At 51.7% G+C, this 23,283-nt stretch overlaps 1 protein-coding gene across 2 annotated transcripts in view; it reads right to left on the bottom strand.

The window, feature by feature from the left end:
- Positions 1 to 23,283, bottom strand: part of TET3 (tet methylcytosine dioxygenase 3) — a 106,337-nt gene that overhangs the window by 80,357 nt on the left and 2,697 nt on the right. The window contains exons 1-2 of one of the 2 annotated variants that reach the window (XM_069583716.1): positions 9,242 to 9,309; positions 8,872 to 8,928 (exon numbers count right to left, since the gene is read on the bottom strand). In XM_069583716.1, coding sequence (XP_069439817.1) covers positions 8,872 to 8,928; positions 9,242 to 9,265 — 81 coding nt within the window. In that variant the 5' untranslated portion in view covers positions 9,266 to 9,309. Of the gene's footprint in view, positions 1 to 8,871; positions 8,929 to 9,241; positions 9,310 to 23,283 lie in introns of those variants that run through there. The other variant, XM_069583715.1, reaches the window with a different exon arrangement.

Raw genomic sequence — 23,283 nt, 5'->3', positions numbered from 1 at the left:
CAGAGGGAAAGAACTCTGGAAGCTGCAAAGACCCAGCCTTCAAAAAGGTACCAGGCTCAGGCAGTTTCATCAGATTTTTTTTCCAAAAAAATCTTTTTTTGGGGCGGGGAACAGATGGAATAGTTGACTGTTTCAACTATTTCAGAGCATAAAGAAAGAATAAAAGTTTCACACTGTATTATATGAAGTTATCATTACTCTAATACCAATATCAGACAATGAAAACACAAAATGAAAATTATAGGTCGATCTCATTCACAAATATAGATTCCAAACTCCCACACTAACAAATCAAAACAGCATGTTTTTAAAAATTCCCCATTTCCAATTATGGTATATTCAAGGAGTGCAAAGACAGTCCAGTATTAAGAACTGTATTAACATAATTCACTTTATCAGTAGGTGAGGGAGAAATATCTTTTATCTTCAAACCATGTTGAAAATATATCCCTGGGGCGGGGAGAGGGGGGGATGAGGAATATCCCTGACCTTGATTCCAGTTCCACCCCATTATGAAACATTGGCCCTTGGTCATACTACTGTTCCGAACTGCAGTTTTCTTATCTGAGAGGTGGAGCTACCACCTGCCTTGGAGCTGTAATGAGAATTGCAAGAGACAGAGAACTATGAAAACTTCACCCCATGACACACACACAGTAACTGCTCAACAGGTAAACTGCAGTTAGTTATCATGTGGGGGGAAATAGGTTCTAATACAGCATGACTCTTTGTAAACGACACAGAACAAGCGTCTAGTGTGCATACAGTCAAGGGTAGAGGGATACTCCAGTTTACAGTAATTAACCAGGTTGTGAATTATGGACAAATTCCTTCCCTTCTATTTATTTCTATTTTCTAATGTTTCCAAAGAACATGTAGCATCTGTATAAGCAAAAAAGTGAATAAAAGCCCCAAAATGTTATAGACTATTGGATTTAGCCAAGATTGAGGACTGGCAAGCCTAAAGGCCAAAGTAGAAAAGGAAGTAAAAGGGAGACAGAGTAAAAAGGAACATCAGGGAGGAGCCTGCAGGACTCCTCTGCCCTGCACCCTATCGCCACAAAACCCACTCCCATTCAGGAACGCCCACACAGGCGTGGAAAGGTGCTCCTGGCAGAGGACAAGCTGAAGCCTGTCCAAAGCCAGTATACAGTCTCGTACTAAGCACAGCCTCACCTGCTCATACCACAGAAATACTGAACAATGGCAGGGAGGTGAGGGTACTCATTTCTCGGTTCAGGCGCTGGTCACACAGCTGTACTTACTTTGTAAAAACTGACCAGCTCTACACAGTATGTGCTTTTGTGTATGCTATACTTCAATAAAAAGTTTTTTCAAATTTAAAGTTGAGAGGAGAACACTTAGTTTCTGTTATCAGCTATAGAACTACCTTCTAAAGTTCTGGCTTTAATATGAACTTATGGGTCAGTTTCATGGAAAGGAATATTCCACCCAGTATTTTGTCTGACATGTCTCACTGTCTTAATAGAGTCTGCAAATAGTCTCACTAAAATTATCAATAGATGAGAAAAAAAAAAATTCCAGGGCAACCCAAGGATATAGGAGACACAGGGAAAGCCAAATCAAATGAGGGCCGCAGCTCTCAAGCCTGAGTGCACATTTAAATCACCTGGAGAGCTCTGAAAAACGCTGGTGCCTGGGCTCCACCCCAGACCAGTTACTTCAGATTCTCAGGGGCTGAGGCCTAGACACCAACAATTTCTTTTTTAAACGCTCCACAGAGGTTCTAGTATGCAATAAACTAGCTGGACCAGAGGGCCCAGCCACTGAGGCAAGTTGAAGCCTGGCCCCTGCCCATCCTGGTGGAGGCTGTGGGAGAGGGAACAAGTGTATAGGGCTGAGGTGTCCTGATCCACCCAGGTCTTCTTCCATTTCCAGCTTCCCTAGACCTCAGCAGAGCTCCAGTGAGGAGGGATGCCCCCCACATGAAGGAAGCAGCCTCTGGAAAGTAAGAGGGAGGGGCTTCCCAGGGATTGGACACAGAATCCTGGGCTCTGGCTCCCTGCTGGGTGTTCAGACTGTTCCGGACCACTTGTCAATACCGTCCCAAGACATACACCACTCCAACCACACAACCCAGAACCAAGCCCTAACTACTACCCAGGGTCCAAATGACACCACTGGGAACCCACAGCTGGAAAACAGGAAACCGAGGAGAGGTAACAGCGGGGAAAAGGGCCACAGGGCAGAGGTCAGGGCACAGCCCAGTCATCGGGTAGGACCCGGCTCAGGGACAAGCGGTAGGGGCAGTAAAGAGGATGCTACGAGACACACCTGCTAAGGGGCTCACACACGCACCTCCAGGGGCCCCACTCCCACCCATCCTGCATCCACTCCACCGAATTATGTGACAGGAACCTAAGGTGTGACTCCAACAGATGGCTCTCTGGGCCTAGCAGTCCCAGAGCATTTTTACAAGCGCCTAGATAATTTCAACACAAGGAGTCCTTTGCCCATATTCTGAAAAGCGGCATTCTCGGAGGCCCTCTGTTAGTCTACAGGGCTAAGCTCACAGGACGAGGGGTGAGAGTGAGGATGTGCTGAGACCATGAAGAGCATGCCAGGATGGAGAGCACAGAGGGAGGAGAGAAAGGCATGGGCAGTGCCAGCAAACAGGGTGGGGATCTCTCAGGCACAGCCTCCAGCACTCCACTGAAAATCCATTTCTGTATTCCCCCACTGGAGTTCGGGGGCACGGCAACAATGATCCCAACTGGGAAGGCACAGTCTCCCCTCTCTGGGTCCAGCAGGGCCTGGACAGTCAGGCAGCGTCCTCTTCACCCAGCCTGAACTTGTTCAAGCCAACAGAAAAACGAGTGAACCCAGGGTCGCGCTTCAGGCGGAAGGTGCAGCAAAGGGAGTCTGTCTGGGGATTCAGATGAGGCCATCAGCTTGAATCCCTTTCAGGGTTTCTGCCTGTCTGGAGTTACTAGCCTCCCGGGGTTCTTCCGCCTTCTGTAGAGTGGCCAGCAGTAATCAGAGGTAGAACCTTCCCCCTAATGCATGGGAAGGTGGACTGCAGGGAACAGCTCCTGCTGGAAACTCCATCTGTTTGGCAGGGCTGGGAACCAAGACCCGCAAGCTAAGAGCAGACTCCCGGGGAGGAGGACCCTGGGAGTGGTGTGGAGGCTGCAGAGGCAAAGCAGGAAAACTCAGTCAAGTGGGCCGGGAGCTCAGCAGCTCACTGTCAGGGACAAGCTAAAAACCCTTTCAGTGTCTTTGTTTCCCTCACAAGGTCCGTGAGGTTCGGATTACACATGGAAAATGCTTGGAGGTGGGACTGAGAAATCCAATTACTTAAGCACCAAGGGCACAAGAGTTCCAGGTCATAGAGGTAACCAGGATTTGCTCAGACCCTAATCTCACTGTCCTTGGAATGTCTGCCTCCTAAGGAATATTTCTGTGGCATGACAACATTACACCTTAGACCCTCCGCCCACCCTCCTCCAGGATGAGGCAGCTGGCATAGAAGGCAATTAATATTTTAACTTTTTTCTGTAATCTTCAGCGTCTTAAATGAAAAGGTCAAAGATCTTAAGCAGAAGAAAAAAAAAAAAACTTTGCAGAGTGTGGGGGGCTAAAGGGGTGACATAAAGTAGGAGGGAGCTTCCTGAACTCAAAACTGTCAGAAATATTAGGAGACTCATCCTTAGAGAAATCAGGGCAGAGGTTGTGACCAGCCCTCAGGGGAAAGGGGCTGAACCTCTCTATGTTATCAAGAGCTACCAAATGGAAGAAACTCAGAAGTCAAGGTACCCGCCAGGGCAATAGAGCCTTAGAGTCTGGCAGGGCCCAAGTCTATTCTGGCAACTACAGAGGCCTGGCCTCAACCTTAACTGTACGTGCACACACGCGCGCACACACACACACACTCAGACACAGACACACAGAGTCCCGCCAATCTACCATCAGAACTGAGACAGAGATAAAAGGACAGACAGGAGGCAACCTTATCTACAGAGGCTATGATGCAAGTAAAATCTTTTGAGGTACTCCAAGAGAATTCTGGGGTAGCAAGATCTCTCCTCTTCCTAGTGGCTCTGTCCCCAAGATGGAGAGTACGGAAGAGAGGGGTCAAAACAAAGACCCTCTGCTCTTCCAGAAGCAAAGTTCTAAAGTAATGCCGTTCAAGGAATGACCCATAAACGTTCTCACCAGTTCATCACAACATAAACACAGGAACCAAGAGGAAGCCTTTAGAAACTAGCAGAGTGAGGTGAACTTCCTGCTCCATCCCGGAGTGCATTTGCCAGACCGCCTCGTTCAATGGCTCACAGATTGGTATGGACGGTGCTGAACCCCTGAAGGGAGCTATGCATGGCGAGAGCTGCCAGCTCTACATACAGAAGGAGCTGTTTTGGTCCGCAATATTTTGGAAATTAGGAAAACTGACCCTCAAACCCATTAGTTTGAGAACAACCCCCTCAGTTTACAGGAAAGACTAAAGTCCAAGGACTGCCAAATGGCTAAAGACAGAACCCAAGAACAGGAGAGGTGGGATCAGCCAGGAAAAGTCACTGCATGACTGCACGTCTCACCCTCCTCTTCCCGGTCAGCGGTCTCACGGGAGCTCCTAAACCAGTGAGGGCTGCTTACTGCTTCGAATGAGTAGAAGACAATTTGGGGTTCAAGGTAAATGGCCCCAGCACAGCATTTCCTTCCAGCTTTTCTTGAATCTCAAACCCAACGCAGCTAAAGCCAACATCTTCCTTTCAGAATTAAGCTATTGTCCCAGCTGGTCCATTTCTTGACCCCACCACCCTAATCTGTATTTGCCAGATCCCAGAAACACCAACTTACTGAAAACACAGTTGGTATGTTGATTGTTCCTTCAAAGTCCCCTGAGGTCCACTGAGTCTGTAGTGAAAGTAGATGTAAAGAGCTAGGGCTGGTGGGGGGCGAGAGGCTTCCTCTCTCTTGGGCAAGTTCACAACCCCAAACACAAAGATCAAAAGCATTCACTGCATTGGGGGGGGGGGGGGAACTGCCAGAGCTGGTTTTCCCATTCAGTGTTACAGTTTTAGGCAATTTAGTCAATGTCTTCTGCTTCCAGTGATACTGTGACTATCACATCATAATGATGTCTCCTATTTTTCAGGACCTAGTGTTGTACATAGAACACGGCAAACAGTAAATGCAGAAAGACAAAGGGAGAAAGAAACAGAGATAAGGTGAATGGGGACAGGGTCACAGTTCTGGACAGCATGATAATCTGTAGATTTTAATTGTCTCAGCCACCCCCATCTCTATTTGCCCAAAGGCTTCCTCAACTAATCTGTAAGGAAGCTACCTCCTCTTTAGAAGCTACAGACAGCCTTGTAACAAGGGGAGTCCTCAGCTGACTGCCAGATGCCCGAGGACAAGAGAAAATGAGGCCTAAAACCTAGGAGGTCAGGATGGGAAAGACAAGAGGCCCCAAAACTAAGCCAAAACAAGGCCCCTCCCTATACTGCCTGCCCCCATCCCCAGCCAGCCAAACCATTTGCTACAGCCTCAGGGGCATGGGAGGGGACTTGGCAACACCACAATAACCATTTCTAGCAGAAATGTCCATCTGCAGCTGAAGGGAGCCCAGCACCTAGGCCGCTCCTCAGCCAGCCCAGCCAGGGGCCTAAGGAGCCATCACAGTGGCCATCAGGCAGCTCAGGGGCAGGAAGGCTCTCCTTTGGACTCACTCACCCATCTGTACTGCAAAGTTTCCCCCATCTCCCACAACATTCAAAAATGGCTGGGGTCACAAAGGAGGTGGATCTGAGCTCTGGGACTCTAATACTGTACTTATTATGCACGGGGAAGCCCTCTCTTTCCATCCTCAAACTCAACTCTGAAATCCCCTTGGTTGGTTCCTTTCCTAGCCTAGCTTGATATGCCCACCTGCTTCCATATCTGCCCAACTTCATTACCGCTTGTAAACAATACTTCAGAGATAAAAGAGTTCCTGCTGGACCCTCACAAAGGGCTGGAGAGTGGGAAGAGCAGGCAAGAAAGAACTAGGAGGAGTTCCCCACGGTGTGTGGAAAGTTGAGGATCACAGATCCTTGACAAAACGAGCAGTGGTCCAAAGGAGAGACAGAAGGCAGAGATCCTAGGCACAGTCCCAAAATAGTTTCCACACATCCTCAGCCAATGGAGGGTTCCCATGGGGCAGAGCGTGGGAGCAGCGTGGGAAGCCCAAGAGCCTGGTGCTTGCGGCTCTGGGCACTCACTCTTGTCCAGGCTGCCAAGAGGCAGGAGGTGACAACAGCTTGTGCTACGGCATGTTCCTTGGGATATCATAGGTAGACATGCAACACACCCAGACAGCACAGTGACCAGCTGCATTCATCAAGCTCAACTTTATGCCTGTGCTGGGCATGACACACACTCTGTGTCACGGATATTCTTGAAACCCTGTCAGGACTCGGCACCTGCTAGACGTGCACAAGCCCACTGGCTGCTGGATATTCTCCACCCAGCGAGCTTACCCACCCTGGGCCCCTCCCATGGGAACCCCCAACCCGGGAGACCCCCTTTGCCCTGTGTCCCAGAATCTCTGACTGCTCTGAATGAGTCCACACACCACACACATCTTCCTAAAGCACCACCTTCTGACAGAAGAGGATCTCACAAAACCACTCTCTGAGGGTATATGTGAAACACCACACTGAACTATGCGAGAGAACTACACGGCCGGGGGGGAGGTGGCACCAGGAACAGACGGCTCAGATCCGAGTGCTTGCTGGCAGTGCCCAAGCTGGGCCAAGAGGAAGCTAGGACTTTCCAAGAGACAACTCAACAATAAAAACAAGCAGAGACACCTCAGAGCTTTAAAAACACCACCAGTTCAGGCCCCACGCTGAGAAGCGGGAAGGAGGAAGACACGGGTGAAGGGCATTCTCTACTTTCCCAGGCAGCCCTGCCCCATGCCCACAACACTAAGGACGGAGATATTAGGCTGGGAGATCCCAGCAGGGTGGCAGGGCCGGCACAATGCAGGCAGGGAGGAATGGAGAACACACTTGGAGAAAGCTGAAGAGAAGCCATCGCTAGGCAGGAGGGGGTGCTTTCCGGAGTAAACAAACCTGCCAGCAGTCCCTCTTCTCAGCAGAAAGGGAAGCTCTGGCAGACAAGGCCAAAGACACAGAGAAGGGAGGGAGCTGCCTGCTCCTTGGGCCCATCTGTCCTCATCCCCTTGTCCTGCTTTCTCTAGAGTTGGGGGCAGAGCAGGCGCACAATCTCCGTGTCCACAGCCCTCAAAGCACACCGGTGTCTATAGCAGTGGGCAGTCAGGGGCACAAGTGGAAGTGGAACCTGTGGGTTCTGCTCTGGATAAAGGGCATGGAGTGAGCTCACAGCTCTCTCCTCCCCACCCACAGCAAAGCCAGTATCAGCCACCTCTGCTTGCCTCAGGGGCTGCCACGGTCTAGTCCCAGGCAGTCGCCCACTACTTGCAGCCCCACCAAGGCTCGCCCAACTCTCCAGGGCAGCCAATGCCACCTGGCTCTTCTCCTTCCCCCAGAAGTAAATTTCTTGCCCTCCCTCAGGCACTTCCTGCTGTAAGTTCCTCTGGGAGAAGGCCAGGGAACCACCCTGGTTCCTGATCCACCCCACAGCCTCACCCAGGAACCCCCAAACCCCCTGAGAAAGCGGAGGCCCTCCCGGCCAGCATCCCGGCCAGGCAGTGACGGCGGCACTTTCAGCACCTCCAGGGAGCTTTCCATAGTTTTCCCAGGAAGTCAGAGGAGGATTTCCCAGGAGGAAAATCTAAGAGCATCTGGGGACATGAGCAGCTTGCCCACCTGCTACCCAAGCAACCAGACTCCGCCAGCTCCTCACAGGCTCCAGGGGCTGAAGGGGAAGATAGAGCTGAGGCAGGGGCAGGAAAGGGCTCCACTCTCCTAGAAGTCCCATCCAGTCCTGCCTCCCACCTGTCCCTACTCTCTTTCCCCAGCCTCTCTCTGCTCTTGACCTGACAGGCAGCCACTCTGAGCTGCCTCTTGCTCTGTTTTCTTCACTCTGGGCCAGCAGAAGATACTGCTGAGTAATCCCAAACTCACAGCAGATCCTCAGCCCTGAAAACAGGGCAAAGCCCAAGGAAACCTACTGATCCTGGCCTTTGCCAACCGGGGAAGAACATCTGTGTTTCCTTATAATGGCTTATATTCCACAGACTCTGCCCTGCCCCAAATACCCCAGCCCTGGCCTGAAGACAACCACATGGAGAAGCTCAGTGTCCCCTTCTCCACTTCCCACGCACCTGGTAACATTCCCTTCCGAGTCCCCCAGACACCCATCTGCAGAGAGTAACAGCAGCCCACCGCCTGCAGGATTCCCAGTCATGATGTTGCATCAGCCCCCACCCTACCCAAAATATCCTCACCCCCACCACCTCCTCTCTTCTCCAGCCATCTCCATGGTGACAGCAGCATGACTAATGACACCCTATCAGCTTCAGACTCAGGAGCGCAACTCCCCCCCCCTCTCCGCAGCACCCCCCCACCCCACCCCGGGGATTTCTGCAGATTGGATGCAAACCAACAGTGCCAGGGACATTCTCGAGAGATTTCCAGAGGCAAGGGTGGGGAGTGGGTTGTGTGTCTTAAAGGAAAAAAAAAAAAAACAGTTCAACCAACCCAATCCCAACTGCACCCAAACCATCCAGCTGAGAAAGCAAAAAGAATCCAAACAAAACCCACACAGGCCTGAGAATTCATTGGCCGCCTACACCCCCGCCGCCCCTCCCCCTCAGCTGCTGCTACACACACAGTGGGAGATTAAGGGATCACCAGAGGAGACCCTTTATTTTTATCCAATCCAGTCAAACACTTCACCTCTACCACACACACACACACACACACACACACAAGGTACCTTGACAGCAGCTCCTTGTCCCCACGGCCCGGCTCCTTCACCAGCCTTTATTTCCACCTGCAAAAGAAGCCGGAGAGACGGATAAGCCAGGCCACCACCGGGAAAGCAGCAAAGTCCTTCTGCTGCGCTCCCAGCACGCTGCAGGGGAAGGGGGCGAAGGGAAGGCAGGGGGGCCTCTGAAAGAAAGGATAGCAGGGACCATCTTCCTGCCTCCAGCTGCCACCCAGACGCGCGGTGGATGGACTCATTCGCCTTCAAGAGTGTTTTTGTTTTCATTTCTCCCCTATCCACCCTCCCAAGATCCAGGAGGGCTCGGCCCCTCCTCCTGTGTCCGGTCTGGCCTCGTCCCTCCCCGCCCTGCCCGCTCTACCTCGGCCGGCCTCCTCTGGTGCATCGGCCGGCGGGCCTCCCATTATCCCCGCCGGAGCGCACGGAGGGAGACACTGCAGAGGCGGCGGCGGCCAGCTGCCGGCCTGGCTCCCCTCCCCGCCGCCGGCGAGGCTGGTGTGGAGGGGGCGGCGCGCTCGCCAGCCAATCCCCGCGGCCGGCCGGGCGGGGGCAGGGCCGCCGGGGGCTGGACCTGCCCGGCCGGGAGGCGGGGGCACCGCCAAGGGTGCCGCGGAGCCGGGCTGGCTGCGGCCCAGGCCCTCCGCCGCTCCCCGGCAGGCTGGGGATCCCGGGGCACCCCCGTCTCCTTCCGAGTCGAGGATCCGAAGGTAATACCCACAGGCATCCTCTGCATCTCCAGGGTCAAAGACTGACTGCGCTCGGGGTCGAGCAGACGCTGGCGGGATTCCCCTTCAGGCCGCTCTCTGGCCCAGCAAACTGCCTCATCCTAGCAGCAGCTAGGACCGTGCCAGGCACTATGATAAAAGCAACAGTCCCTGCAATCCTCCAAGGAAAAGAAAAGCCTTGGAGTATGAACCTTTTACCCCGTTTTGCCGATGAGGAAATAAGGCCGGATAAGTGGAGTAACTCACCCAAGGTGACACGGCTAGAAAACAGCAGCTCTGGGACTCCAAGCCAGGTTGTCCCGCACCGAAGACCAGACTCTCAACCATTATGCAGTCGTCTCCTCCCCACCTCCCATCAACAGATTTCCTCTTGAAGCCAGCACTGCCTGTGGCTCAAAGCCTCACCAAGTCAGACTTGCCCTCCTTTGCTCACAAACACCCACACCTCACCCTACTATCGCTCATCCCTGCCACTTGAACATAGGCCACCCCCTCCAGGCAGTATTGCCTCCACCACCATTCGCAATGTTTCCTCCTCTTTCAGAAAGGCCACGGGAGGTGGCACACCCAGACTTCAGGACTCCCCATGAGGAGAGGAGGCAGCCCAGACTCCTAGCCTTTGAAGGCTGCAACGCCCAGGAGACTGAAGGAGAACAGAATGGGGAGAGGAAAGCCCTGCAGTTCCTAGGCAACCCAAGAGACATCCTGCTTCACCCCAAGCCCTCCCTGTAGCCAGCACCCCAGAGTTTCCACCGTCTAGGAGGGGAACCGTCATAGGGACTCTGGTACTCATGCATCTGGGTCAGTTCCTGGCTCCGCTATCCAGCTGTAGGACCTTGGTGGTGGTACCTTCTCTCTCTCAGCCTATTTGTAGTTCTATTTTATAGATTAGTATTGCTCATGAGCAATAGCAGCTACCTCATTACACAGTTATGAGGAGGCTGAAAAAATGCCTCACAGTGCCTGCCACACTGAAGATGCCCCACTACCACGCTTTGTTTCTCAGCGCTCGTGGTGTGCTACTTCTGTCTCGCAGATGTGGCTTGCGGGACTAGCCAGGACGTGTGAGAGCGTTCAGCGTTGTGCTCTGCTACCAACTCCACCACGTCGCCCAATTACACCCGTCCCTGAAGCTCCAAGGGGGCACTCAGAATGGGACAAGCTGTCCTAGGAGAGACAGCAAAGCTGGTCTCTGGTGAGGAGACTCCAGGAGGCACCAGGGACCACACCTGCCTCACCTCTGGGGACAAAGGGCAGCCCTGCTGGGCTCCTCCCTAGGGCAGGGAGGAAGGCAGGTGACAAAGCAGGCCAAGGGGCACTGTCCTGAGCCGTGTGCTTCTGCTCCCCTTAGCTTGGCCAGGCCAAGCGAGGTCCCCTCCTTTATCCTGGTCCCCAGAACCCCTGCCCCACCCACCCACCGCAAACACAGTCTGCTGCTGGATAAGAGCAACTAACACCGCTTGGATAATAACGATCAATACTGTTGCTGCTCCGGCTGCCACAGTTTATCAAGCCCCTGCTACGCACCAGGCCCTCTGCCAGCACACTGTGGGAGCATCTCATCTGACTTACTCCACACACGACCTTACGGGGAAATGGGCTTAGAGATGTTAAGTGACTTGCCCGTCAACACACAGCTGGTGAGTGGTTAGCTAGAATTCCAAGCCAGGCATGTCTCATTCCAGTTCTTTAAGCCCTCTCTCCCAGCCTACCTCAGGGAAATGCAAAGAGGGATAGGGTCACTTGAACCACACTACTTCCCTTTAAGCTATGGGTCTGAGAATAGTAATATTTTCATGCCTCAGAGACTTGGCAATGCTGCTCCTTGCCTAGGTTCCCCTGCCTCTCCCCCACCTGGCAAGCTAATACAGTACAAGGCTTAATCCAAACGTCACCTCCCACTGCTGCCTTCCCAGCTCATCTAGCCCCCATGAGCTTCACCCCACTCCTCCCGGGGCCTCTTCTAGAGCAGTCACACCAAGTACAGTTATTTATTTACACGGCCGTCTCTCCCACGTGGGCAGGGGCCCTATCTTCCCCACTCACTAGGCTCTGCACAGAGCTGGAATGTGCTGAGCTGAGTTTCTATACAAGGAGGGTGGAAGGGCAGGGGGCTGGGCACTGAGATGCAGAAGCCACTCTCCAGGTTGGTCTGTTGTCTGAGGTCCCCAGAGATCAGAGGAACACTTGCTCTCCTGGGAGAGGACCTGCCACCTGAACTATAGCCAAGACCCAGCCTTGTTCAGCCAGCACGCGTTTTCCTCACAAGGCTGCAAGCCACCCTGACTCTCTGCTTGAACCATCCCTCTCCCAGTGCTAACTAAATCCCACCCCAACTGCAGGTCCCAGCCCACCCCCTGGCAGCCTGCAGACACACTAGCAGAGCCCATGGTCCCTAAGGCAGCGCACCTGCAACCACCTCCATCCCACGCTGGCCTCCTGCCCTGTTCTGAAGCACCCAGAATGCCAGGGCTCCAAGGAGTCACAGAGGCACATACCGGGACCACCCTGCCTCCAGCAGGGACACTCCCCACACTTCACACCTGACCCCCTCTCCTCTCTATCAGGCCCTCTTTCTGTATTTGGGGCTTCACAGTGACCAACCCAAAGGTCACTGGGACCCCTCTCATAGGGGCTGAAGGTCTCTCCACACTTTCCATCATGACCCCTAGACCCCACTGCACTCCCAGCAGGAGAAATGGGGTCACAGCCCTCTCCACTAGGCAAGAGGTGAATGGATTAACTCATTCACAGAACCCACTAAATACCCCAACACAGAGAACCTCAGAAATACAGATCCTCACAGGCCAGAACTCACACAGATATATAAAGACTAAGAAGTGGGGATGCATCCAGACACAGATTTGGGGGGCTTTATAGGAGAATCAACCAAGCAGCAACCCCATGCCAAGCCCCATAACTGAAGCATGATGTACCGTATCTTATTTACCCCTCAGAACAAACCAATGACATAGGAATTATTAATGCCCATTTTACAGACAGAGAAATTGGGAGACTGAGTAGGGCCCTCTTCACTCCCTAACTGGCAGCAATACAGGTGGTGCTGCTCTGTGTAGCTCTATGATTTTATCAACCTACCTCCTCTTCTAGAGTTGGCAGGGGGTAGACGGGCGACTTCTCTTCCCTTGCCATGGCTGTGTCCTGAACAAGGTCACTCGCCACAGGGCTTTACTTCAAAGCTCAGTTCAAGCCCCACTTCCTCCAGGAAGCCTTCTCAGGTTACCCAAGTCCTCTGCCAGCTGACAACACTTCCAGTGTTTCTCATTTGACACTTGGTACTGCTATTTGTCTGTGTATCCTGCTTCTCCAACCAGAATGGCTAGAGTTGTGCCTCTTCAAAGCCCTGGGTTTTTTTTTTCTTTGCCCAGCATTCCACACACTGAAGGCACTTGGAATCCAACGTGGGGGAAGTCTGTGACCTTCCCTTCCCTCTCCACTGCACAAAGGATCCTGCCAAAGAAACCCAACACCCCCTCCACCTTCGGAGCCTATGTTTGAAGTCACTGGTGTCCACGCATCAATTTCCACCCAAGTAATTGCAGCCCATCACACACACATCATCCCCTATATTTGAAACTCTTTGCGGTTGTCATGGGAACTGCCTTTGCCTTCATTCACTGATCAGGCCTCACAATTAGCTTTGGCAGCGGAAGTCTGTGTCAACGGCAATCGTGGGGAGGAGAAAGCCGAGGAGGTGGAAGAACAGCAGCAAGGGAAGAAAAGGTGTTCCTCCTTGGAGATGCAGGAGAACCAGACTGAACTCGGGCACCCGGTGATGTCAGAGGGGAAAGCACAGCCAGCCAGCAACTCCACCTGCACACTTCTATGCCAACAAACAGGACGCACCCAGACCCCCCCCCCAGGCTGGCAGGCAGCAGCCATGCCTCTGCCCACAACCCCCCATGCTGCGCTAAATGCTTCTAAGAAGATCTTACATTCTGTGAACTTCGTCAGGGTCTCCCCACTCCATATTCAACAGTTTTGGACCATCAAATGTCCCAGGATCCAAGCAAATAATTGGAATGACAGAATAACAGAAACTTAATTGGTTATTGAGAAGGTGAGACCGGAATACTGAGTGGTTTAGAAACCTGGGGACAGCCCCAGGGGAAGCCTTCTAAGAGTAATTAACACAAAGCGTCTTACCTTCCACCTTGAAGATTCATGAACACCCTCAGCTGGTGCCTTGCGGTCTATGTCCTTTCACACCCCTGCCACCAGTCTCGAGCATTTGAGTAGCATATCTGTACAACTCAGCTTCAGGGGAGATGCCTCCCTCCTCCCGGAAGCCCCACCTCATCCTTCACATATCACTCTGCTGAAACTCTCAAAACAGGTCCCTTTCCTTCCATGATGGGCTCTCTTGGCCTAACAGTGACTAAGACTGGTCTCTGCCCTCAAGGCATCCCTCCCTTGTAGCCCTACCAGACTGCTCTGTAATTATTTGTTGCCACGCTTGTCTCCCTGCCCAGACTGTGAGCTCATTAAGGACAGAGTAAATGCTGCCTCCCCTTTACCGCCAACTCGGGCTTAGCGCAGCGCCTCAAACACAGCCGGTCCCAAGCGAGATGTGCAGGAGGCGGCCGGGAAGGCAACTTGCAGGTCTAGCAGTCAAAGCAGGTGACATCCTGCCTCCAGAAACTGAAGTGACGCCAGTGCCCTCCCCCAGCACAGGGGACACAGGAGGTCCAGGGACCGAGGAGACACTCCAGGAAGCCGCCTCTCCTCCGTATCCCTCTAGCAGCGGCTCTCCTCTCACTGGCTCTCAGCACCCCACCCCATCCTGCACTGTCAACAGTCCGGACTGGACCCAGCCTCCCCATGAGAAGATGCCATTCTCTCTCTTCTCCAGGGCTCCAGGGTCATTCCCAGCATCAACCAGGGAACCAGGACACCCAGAGCTTACCCTTAAAAAGCAGAGCAGTCAGTCAAAAGATTGAGACTCCCCCAGCAGGCCAGCAGTTAAGACTCTGTGCTTCCAATGAAAGGGGTACAGGGTTCCACCCCTGGTCTGGGAACTAAGATCCCACATGCCATGCAGCACAGCCAAAAGAATAAAATAAAATAAAAACAATAAAAAAAACAAAATGAGATCAGAGAAAGCCACTCAAGTGTCCTTCCCACAAGAAAGACTCAGAAGGGGACAGACTCTAGTCCGGTACATTGTCACTTATTCCTGAGCCAGCATCTCCACACCCCTTCCTGAGGATTCCTCTGGCAGTAATTAAATGGGGTGGGGGCCTAGGGGGTACATGCACTCTGACAAACGGGCCCAAATGAATCTACCTCACGCAACTCCCTTTTCATGTGCAGCATCAAGATTTGCTCTGTACCAGTAGTGGGAGGCGCACCATTCTGTCCACAGACGCCCTGGCCGGCTGTGGAGAGGTGGGCACAATGGAGTTGGAACGCGTACAGGTCAGAACCAGCAGTTCAGGAACAGAGCTCGCACGCCCTGAAGCAAGCAAGCAACCCCCCAGCGGTCACCAGAGGCCTGGCCAGTTACCCCACACTGAGTGCCAACTTTTCCTTTCCCCTCCCCTCAGTGACTAATAAAAACTCGGGTTATCAGATCTCTTAGGCAAATGACAGGAGACAAGGCCACAGGGGGGTGCGTCCACCCCAGGTGTGCCAGCAGGCTGGGCCCTGCACGGACACACTCAGGCTGAGGCCTAAAGCCACCCTAAAGGACTCTCCCAGCCAAAGTGCGGCAGAGCTCAAGGCACATAAAGGAGTCCTATCCCTTTCCAACACCTTCTGTCCTGCTGAGCATGCTGCCCTCAGTCCACAAGGGAGCTGTAAAGAAGGGATGGGGGAGGGGAATCAGTGACAACTCCTGAGACCCCCGCCCCCCCAGAGTGGTCTTTCAGCTCACCCAGTCCCCACACTGCCTCCTCCAGTACAAGAGGCCCAAAGCAGAGAGGCAGCTGCTGACTCAGGGTGGGGTCCGCGCCAGGGCAAGAACACTCAGACAAGGTTCACCAGGGCTGCTGGGCACGAGTGAGGGTGGGAGAGTCATCCCCCCAGGGAGTTTCAGAAAGTGTCTTTGAATAGGAAGCCACCCCGCATTCCTGTTGTTTTTCCCCACAGCAGATAATTTAAACATGGCTCAAGCCTTCAATGAGAAGCAATAAGCTTTGCTTTGGATTAGGGGGAACAGGGACCCTAACCCAACTTCCCTATCCCTCTCACCACTTGCCTTGGGGGGGAACAAGGACCCTAACCCAAAAAATCCTCCCAAGAATAGCCAACCAGGACAGCTACTTCCCCAACCCAGAAACAGGCTTCAGTGAGGGTTGAGAGACCATGGAGGACAACTACATGTCCAGCAGAATTACCCACACAGATACAACACACACACACACATACATATAACACACACAAGCCACTTGAAAGGCAGCCAGTGTGACTGAGTTACTGAATTTCATGTTAATTACATTTAATTTTTGTAGCAACACAGGACTAATGGCATCCATATCAGACAGCACAGGCAGAGCATGCTTTTTAAATCTGGGATGTCATGAACACTCCTGAGGATTTGCTGAAAACCACGAACCCTCTCCCCTGAGAAAATACACCCCTGCACACACTCGGCTGAAACTTTCAGAAAGTTCACAGACCGTATTCCCACCCAGCTCTGAGATTAGGTCTAGAGATTGACCAAAACCTTCATGGCCTAAGAACAAGGTTTTATCTGCAATGTAGTTGTCTAAGGGATACGCTACACTTGACATAGTTTGTGCAAGAGACCACCACATGAGGAAGCCCCCACCTGATAGAGGACATCTTCGTAACATCCCAGCCTCTACAAAGACCCATGCAGGCACAAGACCGGGTCTTCAGCCTTGGAACAGCTATAAACGTCAGACAACTCTTTTTCTCACACATGAACTCAGTCTGCCTGCTTATAATTGCTATGCTCTAATACTGTCCCCCTGCTTATTTAACTCATATGCAGAGGACACCATGAGAAACGCTGGGCTGGAAGAAGTACAAGATGCAATCAAGACTGCCGGGAGAAATATCAATAACCTCAGATATGCAGATGACACCACCCTTATGGCAGAAAGTGAAGAGGAGCTAAAAAGCCTCTTGATGAAAGTGAAAGAGAAGAGTGAAAAAGTTGGCTTAAAGCTCAACATTCAGAAAACGAATATCATGGCATCCGGTCCCATCACTTCATGGGAAATAGATGGGGAAACAGTGGAAACACTGTCAGAGTTTATCTTTTTGGGCTCCAAAATCACTGCAGATGGTGACTGCAGCCATGAAATAAAGACACTTACTCCTTGGAAGGAAAGTTATGACCAACCTAGATAGCATATTCAAAAGCAGAGACATTACTTTGCTGACTAAGGTCCGTCTAGTGAAGGCTATGGTTTTTCCAGTAGTCATGTATGGATGTGAAAGTTGGACTGTGAAGAAAGCTGAGTGCCAAAGAATTGATGCTTTTGAACTGTGGTGTTGGAGAAGACTCTTGAGAGTCCCTTGGACTGCAAGGAGATCCAACCAGTCCATTCTAAAGATCAGTCCTGGGTGTTCTTTGGAAGGAATGATGCTAAAGCTGAAGCTCCAGTACTTTGGACACCTCATGCGAAGAGTTGACTCATTGGAAAAGACTCTGATGCTGGGAGGGATTGGGGGCAGGAGGAGAACGGGACGACCGAGGATGAGATGGCTGGATGGCATCACGGACTCGATGGACGTGCGTCTGAGTGAACTCCGGGAGTTGGTGATGGACAGGGAGGCCTGGCATGCTGCGATTCATGGGGTCACAAAGAGTCGGACACGACTGAGAGACTGAACTGAACTGAATAAAAGTCCTGCACATTCCCCAACACGAAGGAACTAACTCCCTCTTCCACACAGGATTCATCTTAGCCTGAGTTCCCCTACTTACTCGTTTCCAAGCTGAACAACCATCTTTTTCAGTTGCCTTCCATGTGACCACTTTGACAGAGCTCCTAGAGACAGGCTTTCAACACACCTTTTAGAGTTTCAGCTCTTCCTACCTGCTGGGAAGCCAGGAATCCTTACTTGTACATTTCTCTCTTTTTTAAAAATATGTGCAGGACTTTGGATTTACCCCGATTCAATTCCACTGAGTTTTGCTGAATCCCACTGTTCCAGACTGCCCCCATCTCCTTCACCCATGTTTCACCATTCAACTTCAATATCGCATCACCACTACTCCTGCGACTGCCATACACCTACCCACGGATCGTACCTGCTCCCACCTACATCCGAGGGCGAAGGCGCACATCTCTTCTGCTCCTAACCCTCCAGGCCCTTCCATGAAACCCAGAGTTCTATGGATGTGCTCCTGCTATTCACAACTACCACCAGCTACCACTCCCTCATAGGGCTCCCACGTCCCAAGTCAGGCTGCTGAGCAGCAAACATCTTCTGAGAGCCCTTTCCCAGCTGTTCTCAGAACACACAGATATACACACTCATACACACACACACACACACATTCTTAAAGGGGTTACTGATAGCTCGTAAGACTAGACTGAAATGGACTCCAGAAAAACAAGAATAAACATGGAGTAAATCTCAAGATGTTCTTGTCTCCCTGGCCTACAGGGTAAAAAATAGGTTGGGTCACCCTCCTTACTCTTGTTGGCAATGGGAATACCTTACCTGTGTTCATCAAGACTTATTTCTGTTCCCTTTTCCACGCCTCACCCCCTTCTCCACTCACAGAAGTGCCGCAGCCTGGCTTCTCAAACTCTCAAGGACATACAAATCACCTGGGACTGTGGTTCAAGTGCAGGCTCTCATTCAGTAAGTCTGATGTAAGGTCTGAGATTCTGTGTTTCTAACAAGCTCCCAGGTGATGCTGATTTTGCCAGTCCACTGATCAGCAAGGTGGAAATATGGTTGTAATCCATTCAGGTCCCCTAAGATTCAGGTGAGCAATGTGCAGTCCAAGTGAGTGCCCATCAAATCAGCTTTCATCTGTATCAGAGGAGTTCCACTCTAACTACACATTAGATATACCTGGGGAGCGCCAGCCCAATTGGAGTCCTCCCCAGAACAATCAATCTACTGACAGAATCCCTGGGAGTGCGATCCAGGTGATCCCAACATGGAATCCCTGATCCACACTGGCTGGTAAAAGTTCTGAACAGGGTAATTATACCTGTGTCCTCTTCAGAATGCTGCTGTTGCTGCTAAGTTGCTTCAGTCGTGTCCGATTCTGTGAGACCCCAGAGACGGCAGCCCACCAGGCTCTGCCGTCTCTGGGATTTTCCAGGCAAGAACACTGGAGTGGGTTGCCATTTCCTTCTCCCACGCATGAAAGTGAAAAGTGAAAGTGAAGTCGCTCAGTTGTGTCCAACTCTTTGTGACCCCATGGACTGCAGCCCACCAGGCTCCTCTGTCCATGGGATTTTCCAGGCAAGAGTACTGGAGTGGGGTGCCGTTGCCTTCTCCGCTTCTTCAGAATGACTTTAAATAAAAAAAACTGGCCCTCTGATCTATGATGCTGGAAGGAAGCACTATCATTTATTTGCAGAAATCCAGGCCCACTGGTTTGACTTGAGTTGCTTTGTAGAGAACCACAGGTATCCCCGAGCCCACTGTTTGTCTTTCTAAATGTCATGAACCACCTTTTTAAAAATCTGCTCTAGGACCTGGTGGTCCAGTGGTTAAGAGTCTGCCTGCCCATGCAGGGGACAGGGGTTTAATCCCTGATCTGGGAAGATTCCATATTCCACAGAGCAACTAAGTCCATGTGACACAACTACTGAGCCCACAGGCCCTGGAGCCCGTGCTGCACAACAAAGCAAGCCACTGCAGTCAGAAATCCATGCATCGCGACTGGAGGGCAGCCCCCGCCCACCACTGGAGAACAGCCCGCGTGCAGCAGCAAAGACCCAGCACAGGCAGAAATGAAAGATGACTAATTTAGAAGTCTGCTCTAGGATGGGCAAAAACGGACACTGGTTTACAATTTTCAGCATATCTTTGAAAAACTGAACCTTCTACCTGTCTCTGGTCTTCTGGCTCTCTCCCAATCATCATCTAATTCCACAACGACGCCATTCCATGGGCATACCTGAAGGTGTGTAGTAGGGACTCAGATTCACGTAGGGTAGCTGGCTCTCCCTCCCTAACCACACACGCCATGGTTTATCCTTTCCCCAGTTTATACTCCATGGCAAAACAGGGACCTAGAGGCTTCTCTCGGTCACCAGTTCTGCTCCAAAGCTGTAAGACCACCCTTTCCTTCTATGTTCTTACTGGGAACATGTAAAACACTATCATTGTCTTGAGCATCTTCCACCACCTCAGCAGATTCTGGCCACTGGACTCTCTAATATTCTTCTTAAAGGGTCAGACTACCCTTGACTCGCACCCCCTTTCCATGTAAAAAGCATGATCTTTCACCATCTGCACTCCCTAGACAGCTGCCCAAGCAGCCACACAGATGGTCCGGCTCTTAGCCCCCACCACCTTCCTCCTTAGGGCCCCCATTTAGAACTGCAGAGTCAGCATTTTCTTTTTAAAAAGCAATCCTATCCCTCCAGCTAACTTCCCTTTTAGAGTCTGTAGCCATGGGGTTTAAAACTGTTTACATCTGAAAAACAATCTTCTGAGGTCTATGGTCAACACCTCTCCTTGCCCAGGAGTCTCCCTGGATTCACCAATGCTGAGATGGGCTCCCTATCTCTAAAGTCTCATCACTTCTACTTTACCAATCAATTCTCCCTTCGCTGGTGGAAACTGCTACCCTCCTGATAGCATCCCCCACCCCACCCACAGCCCATCTTCAGGAAGACAGAACCAGGAGCAGGTGAGGCAAGAATTGGTCAGGTGTTCCGATACTGTTGAGAGACCCCAATTTTCCAAAGTATCTTTTCTCAACACAGGCATGGAGCTTTGTTTCATCCACGAAATCTACCTGGCTGAGGGCTAGACACACCATATATATTTCTATTTCTCACTCATGCTTCTAACCTCATGTATACATACTTCCAGAAAGTTTTTTTTACAAGGAGTTTTTCTCCTACCCTCTTTATCAAACCTTCATTTCCCTCACCCATGGGCAGCTTTTCAGTCAGGCCCTGGGCCACACCAGCTCCTTGCTCCTGGATGTCCAAGGAAAGAGGCTGGCAAACTCCTCCCTCCTGTTGCCTGGCCCCACAGTTCTATGAGTAAGCTGGGATGTCTTGAAATAAACATTTAATAAACAGTTACAGCTCAGAGACGAACATATATAATTTTTATGCATAAAGATTAATTCTCTTCTAGATGTTCTAGGAATGTTTTGTCACCATGCACTGATTACCTACCATGTACTAGAGATTCTGCATATTTTTCTCAATTAATCCTCACAAAGAAGGGTTACCCCATCTGACATGTGAGGGGGAAAAAAAAAAAAAAAAAACCAATGCTCCAAAAAATAAGCAGCAAGCACTTCCTTTGGGCTCTGCATCTCCACACTCACCAAAACCTACTTTTCTAGTCAGCCATCTCCACTGTGCTACAAGCCACCACACAGGTGAAAAAGGATGTGGAAGTCAAACAGCCTCTGACATCAGCCTAGGATCTAAATCCTTCCTGGAACTAGGGAGGAAGACCACAGCTGCAGAAACGAACACCTTCAGGTGTGTTCCCTCTCTTTAGGGCCCAGAGAAGTAAGTAGTCACTTACCTCTGTGGTGGACAGAACAGGCCCGGGAGTCGCCTCTAGTATTAAAATATGGAATGTCTCTGACCAGGGGGCTCTGTAGCACCACCTACCCACACTGGGTAAAGAAGTGAGGAGCAGGGAAGGAGACAAGAAAATCAAGATAATATTCCCCCTCTTACAGGATGACACAAAGCAGCTGCCAGCAGACAGCTCTGCGGAAGTCCCAAGGGAAGCTGGAGGAGGTGGAGACAGGCTGGACGTGAAGAAAGGATGCCCAAAGAGGAGATGCTGAGAGGCACAGATGCAAGGAGAGGGCCTGACCCTCAGGAGGCTCCTGGGATGCTCTTCTTGTCCCACCTGAAGAGCAGGGACTAAGATCTAAAGTTCTGTTTCCAACAGTCAGGTTTCCTCCTTTCCCAACCTCCCAAATACTGGGACATGTCCCCTCTTTTACACGGCTGCTCAGACCTGGTGGTGAAGGTCCAGCAGTCCCCTAGGGGCTGTAAATGCCGGGTGGTTCCCTGGGCTCTCACTCAGGAACAGCCTAGAGGGCCTGTCAGCTCTGCCAGCAATACGTTTGTCTAATGCAGTGTTGCCTGGACAGTGGTTCCCATGCTCTTAGCCTTCACAGACCAATTAAAAAAAAAAATTATGGTGAGAGACACTAGTTACTATTCTGTATTTTGCCAAGTAAAGACTCTTTTTTAGAAAAAAAAAAAAATAGATCTACATTCTATCAACATTTCCATTCCATAAAAGAAAGTATATTTTCAATCATCAAAAAGTAGAAAGTACCTATCCCTAAAACAAAGTTCTGCTCTTTAAGTCAAATAAAGTTAACTTCAAGACAAAGCTCACTCCATTGTCCCCTTCCCATTTCTGCAGAAACCCAGAGAACTTGTCATGGGGCCGCACTGGTCCACAGATCAGCATGTGGACCCTCTGGCTGGGGGAACCACTGGACACCAGCCGCGTTTTCCCCAATCCTGCAGGCCTTGAGAGCCAGCCGGCCATGGCAAGGTCCACAGGGATGTAAACATCCAGGGGCTTGACTCTAAGCCTCAGCCAAGCCAGATTCCTCCTCTCTTAACTGCGACCACTGGCAACCCAGGGCAGCAGCTTACACACAAGGATGACAGGCCCCTGGCTACACTCCCAGCCCCTTTCACTCAGGTGCACCTCCTTGCTGCCAAAAGAAGAACTTAAACACGGTTCACAAGAGCCACGCACTCTAGGAACATCCAGCCCGGAAAGCTCATCCCCCAGGGTTTGAGAGGAATGAAGTGAGAGGAAGGCAGCAAAGAAGGAGATAAACCCTAGAAGGAAGCAAGCAAAGGAACCAAGCCTTACAAAGTAGACGGGGCATGTCCTCCTTATACTGAAACAAAAGCTCTCATGCCCCGGACTGAAGCCTACCCTTGGTCCAACCCCCCTTTCCGAAACGACCCACAGGGCACTGGGCCAGCAGGATACCAACTCCCCCGTAAACAGCAGCAACATAAAGGGGCTGCACACAGCCTCCCAGGCTGGGGTGGGGAGCTACAGATGTGATCCAGATGTCCGCTTTAACCTTAGACTGGGGAAACAGGGCACCCATCGCTGTCCCTGGCCCGTGATACGCAGCTTCCGCAGGGAGCAGACAAGAGGAGAGAAGGGGCAGAAACGTCCCAGCAACGGCCACTTTCCTGACCAAAACACTTGGATCTGTCTTCCCAGCCACAAGACCACAGCCCCACCAAACTGGCGGCACAGCTCCGACACTCAGCGGTCAGGGAAATCCCAAGTGCGAGGCGCCAGCCCATCGAAGCCACAGGTGCCCCAGCTCCCAGAAGCACAGCGGTTTCCAGCCCAGCTGGAAAGGGCTTCAAAGGCCAAGAAGCACAGCCCCTCCACATCCCCAGGGAGAAGACAGACTCAGAGAGGGGACCTGAGTCGTCCGAGCCCTTGGACAAATCAGGGGCAAAGCGGGGAAGCCCCACGGACAGCGCAGGCCTCGGTCTCTGTCCAGCGCGAGTCC

The sequence above is a fragment of the Ovis canadensis genome, chromosome 3, assembly GCF_042477335.2.
Source record: "Ovis canadensis isolate MfBH-ARS-UI-01 breed Bighorn chromosome 3, ARS-UI_OviCan_v2, whole genome shotgun sequence".
In the NCBI taxonomy this organism is placed as follows: domain Eukaryota; kingdom Metazoa; phylum Chordata; class Mammalia; order Artiodactyla; family Bovidae; genus Ovis; species Ovis canadensis.
Note: the sequence above shows the minus strand (reverse complement) of the source record. Positions and strands in the feature narration are given on the sequence as shown.